This window comes from Limulus polyphemus, unplaced genomic scaffold (assembly GCF_000517525.1).
Source record: "Limulus polyphemus unplaced genomic scaffold, Limulus_polyphemus-2.1.2 Scaffold3157, whole genome shotgun sequence".
NCBI lineage: Eukaryota > Metazoa > Arthropoda > Merostomata > Xiphosura > Limulidae > Limulus > Limulus polyphemus.
The window spans coordinates 84471-88565 of NW_013668767.1; the positions used below are offsets into that span (position 1 = coordinate 84471).

Sequence of the window (4095 nt, forward strand, 5' to 3'; positions counted from 1 at the left end):
GCTGCATGTTTTATATATCAATTCTAACAATTCGGTAATAAATAGGGCAGTGGAGCTGTGTAGTAAATTTGGTTATTAGAAGGGAGTCGCAGTGCAATGACGTTTGAGAGTTATTTAGATGTGTATGTTAGACCGGAGTGTCTAGTTTAGACATATAAATAGCATTTTCAATTGGCCATTGATGCCTCCTAGGATATAGTAAATCGTGTAAAGTCAACCTATTCAAAGGAATGACATTTCCAGTTGACCACTGATGCATCCTTGGGGATAGAGAACCATGGACACTTTTAGTTATACAAAGAAGCTGCATTTCATACTATAAGTTGGTCTACTGGGGACAAAAAACTGGAACATTGTCATCTGTAAAGATTCCAATTCGTTATTTTGGTGAGCTAAATATTTTTGATATATACATATTCATGCCAGAATTACATGAACGAATTTGATACCTTCTGAATCGTGTACACCTTTAAGTAACTAAATACTATTTTATTTATGAGCATGTAAGTTTATTCAAGTTTCAGTTATGAGAAATCATGAAATTATTACCCCCTTAGTTTCTGGTAGCTCCTATAGGAAACTAACAGAACTAATTTGTAATATATATTTGTAATTGAATTACTTTATTATTAATTATAACACCTAGTTAATCTCAAGGTGTTAGGGCACTATACAGAAAAAAATATTGTTGACAGCGTCAAATATCTGTGACACAGCGATATGTCTGCAGACTTACAACACTAGAAACTGGGTTTCGATACCCCTGGTGGGCAGAGCACGCATAGACCATTGTGCAGGTTTGTGCGGAACTTCAAATAAGTAATATCTTATAAATTCACTTTCCATGTTTATTTGTTTGTCCGCGAATAGTTTCGGAGTTTCAAGGACAAATTGGCATGTGGACGTGGGGGCTGAGGGGTATCCTTATTCATACGGTGTAGGCCCCATACTAAGGTAATACTAAAGGGGTTAAAACGCCCCTGAAAGGTCGGTCACATAAACATGATTGGAATAGGATATTTATTCGGTTCACTAAAATGGTGAATTTTATGGCCCATACAAATTTCTCCGAGTGAAAAGGGGTTCACGATAGCTCATCACAGATCTATGTTGGACATGCAACAAAAATTCACACTTCTACACAGTGATTCCATTTCTATAGCTTACTATAGGTCTATGTTTGGCGTTTAACAGTAATTCACACTTTCACAACGACATTCTATAGGCCTATTTTTTATGTTCAATAATAATCACACTTCTACACGGTGGTTCTATATTACCATAGGTCTATATTTGGCATGCAACAATAATTCACACTTCTACACGGTGGTACTATATTACCATAGGTCTATATTTGGCATGCAACAATAATTCACACTTCTACACGGTGGTACTATATTACTATAGGCCTATTTTTTATGTTCAATAATAATCACACTTCTACACGGTGGTTCTATATTACTATAGGTCTATTTTTGGCATGCAACAACAATTCACAATTCTTCGACGTGGCTCCGTTTTACTATAAGTTTATGTTTGGAATGCAACAACAATTGATACTTCTACTTTTCATTGCCATTATTTGGTGTCTTGATTGTTCAACTTATATAGTTATGATTGTTTTACCACCATTACGTTATCCTGTTATAGCGGTTTGGTTTTTGAATTTCACGCAAAGTTACACGAGAGCTATCTGCGCTAGCCGTCCCTAATTTAGCAGTGAAAGACTAGAGGGAAGGCAGCTAGTCATCACCGCCCACCGCTAACTCTTGGGCTACTCTTTTACCAACGAATAGTGGTATTAACCGTCACATTATAACGCCCCAGCAGCTGAAAGGGCGAGAAAGTTTGGTGGGATGGTGATTCGAACCTGCGACCCTCAGATCGCGAGTCGAGCGCCCTAACCAACTAGCCATGAAGGGCCATTATCCTGTTATAACTAGTGAATTAAACAAAACAAAGATAATTTTTAAGTTTATGAACTTCGTTTGTGAAAACATTGTTATAATGTTTGTGTTTAGCCTTGGGTTACCTATGAAACAGAAGCCAGAGAGTTCTGTGGCTTCTATGTCTACGGATTTACAGTGCTAAAATTCGGGGTTCGATTCCCCGAGGTAGACACAGCAGAATGTGGCTTTACTCTAAAATAAACAAACAACCAGAAGCCAGAGAGATTTGTTATAGCTACTATCTACGGCAGTCGATATGCTTTTGACGGAAGAAAACATGACGGTTGTGGATACTTTATTTGTGAGAGATTTTATCTACGAACACTGTGGTTAATTCAGCATTATTTCATTAGAATCTTTGTTTTCGTTTAACACCCTTTACCACATCCAATCTATTCACCAGGTTTTAGTAATGTCGTTATAGTTTGATCGTTTCACTGTTTACCCTTCGTAATGTGAAGTGGTCAATGGCTGTTAAAAGTCATTTATTTGAGCTCGTCAAACGTACTTCTCTCTTTTCTTCTCTACTTCTCGTTACATTAAAATTCTATTCAGCAAATCATCGAACCTCTTGTTATTTTGGATGTACTTCTATGATATTCTCCTCTAAATAATTGCTTATTTTAGAATTTTCGCCACAGCCCACACAAGGGCCATCTTCACACAGCCATCCCTAACTTTTAACTGATATATTAGAGGGAAGGCAGCTAGTCAACAACACCAAACGCCAACGTTTATGACTTCTTTTGTTGACCTAATAGTGAGGCTTAATTGTTACTTTTATGGCAAAGGAGAGCGAACCATAAGATTCCCGCCCTTACGTAAATATCAATGGCTCTGTCTGGGGAACTGTGTATTTATTTTGAAAGAGTACACGAACAAAAGCAAAAGGAAATTATAAAGCTATTTTCTACTTAGAAATTAATATTATAAACTATACTGGTATAGGAAAGACTGCTTCTTAGGTACTGTACTTGTAATGTTGACTATGTGTGAAAACAAAAAGTGTCAAGACATGCCTTAGTATTAAAATATAATTAACTATTTATATATATAAAGTGTTATTAAAGTAAGCACTTTTTAAAGTACTATATGGTATAAAAACGTTAAATATACATGCCTTTAGGAGATTTTCACACACTTCATTGTTTGAAGCAACAGCCGAAATAAATTTCATCATGACAATAATATCTGCTCTTTTAATTTCTTCGTTCACCTCCTCTTTCCATTTCATTTCACACAAATCCTGACGCACGAAAACTGTTCGCGAAAAATTAATATGTTGTTCTCCTAGTAGATCTACTAGTGAAAAATATGCTTCTTTCCATCCTTCACATCTGTCAATGATTGTGGCGTTGATTGTCAGTGGAATCAGCATACTCTTCAAAGCTAAAACGATTCCCACAACATCGATTCCAGGACCTCCACCAATGGAACAAATGTTCAACGTATTTTTACACTGTTGCAGCCAATATTTAAGAGGAGTTTGAGTTAAGTCATAAAATATGCTTTCAGCCATTTTGGTGTGAGCAATAGCGTACATATAAAAGTAGGCCATACGGTTCCTTAGATCATTGAAATCCACATCCGTTGTCCCAGCAACGAGAGAACTGTAACTATATGCTTCTCTTATTTGCGATATTCCAGTCGAAAGCTGATATTTCGTCTGATCATAATCTAATCCTAATTTCTTAGTTTCGAGATCAAGAAGCGCTCTATACAAATTTTGTATTTGATCATCCATGCTTCTTTAACTGGGAACATAAGATTTTTTTTTCCTGTACTGAACTCTTCCCACGTTTTCTCTGTGGTTTAGGGTATACAAATTTCTTTGTTTCAAATTCCTGTATCACGTCGTCTGCTTTCGTTCTCGCTGTTGCTGATAACGCCAATGTGTCTTAATAATGTCTGTATTTTTGTTGTTGTTTTTTATCAACGAAAATTACCTCTACAATTATAAGGAAGTGACGTAAGTCCGTCGGGATTGCACTGATTTCTGGTGCTGTGATGAAAGTTTACAAAGTGGCCTTTTTTCGTCAACGAGCTAAGGTTTCGCATGTTAGTCATAATTACAAGGTCCCAACATTGACAACAGCTTAGTTCTGTCCTAAGTTTTGGCAAACACTGATTAGTCAAACAGAAATAA

General features: G+C 36.4%; 1 protein-coding gene across 1 annotated transcript in view; it reads right to left on the reverse strand.

Moving 5' to 3' along the window:
- The window catches only part of LOC106468769, a 9273-nt gene extending 5456 nt beyond the window's left edge, over positions 1-3817 (reverse strand). Inside the window, exon 1 of the mRNA XM_013929210.2 lies at positions 3070-3817. Within this exon, the coding sequence (XP_013784664.1) occupies positions 3070-3693 (624 nt within the window). The 5' untranslated portion in view covers positions 3694-3817. The remainder of the gene's footprint in view (positions 1-3069) is intronic.
- Positions 3818-4095: the final 278 nt, after the last annotated feature.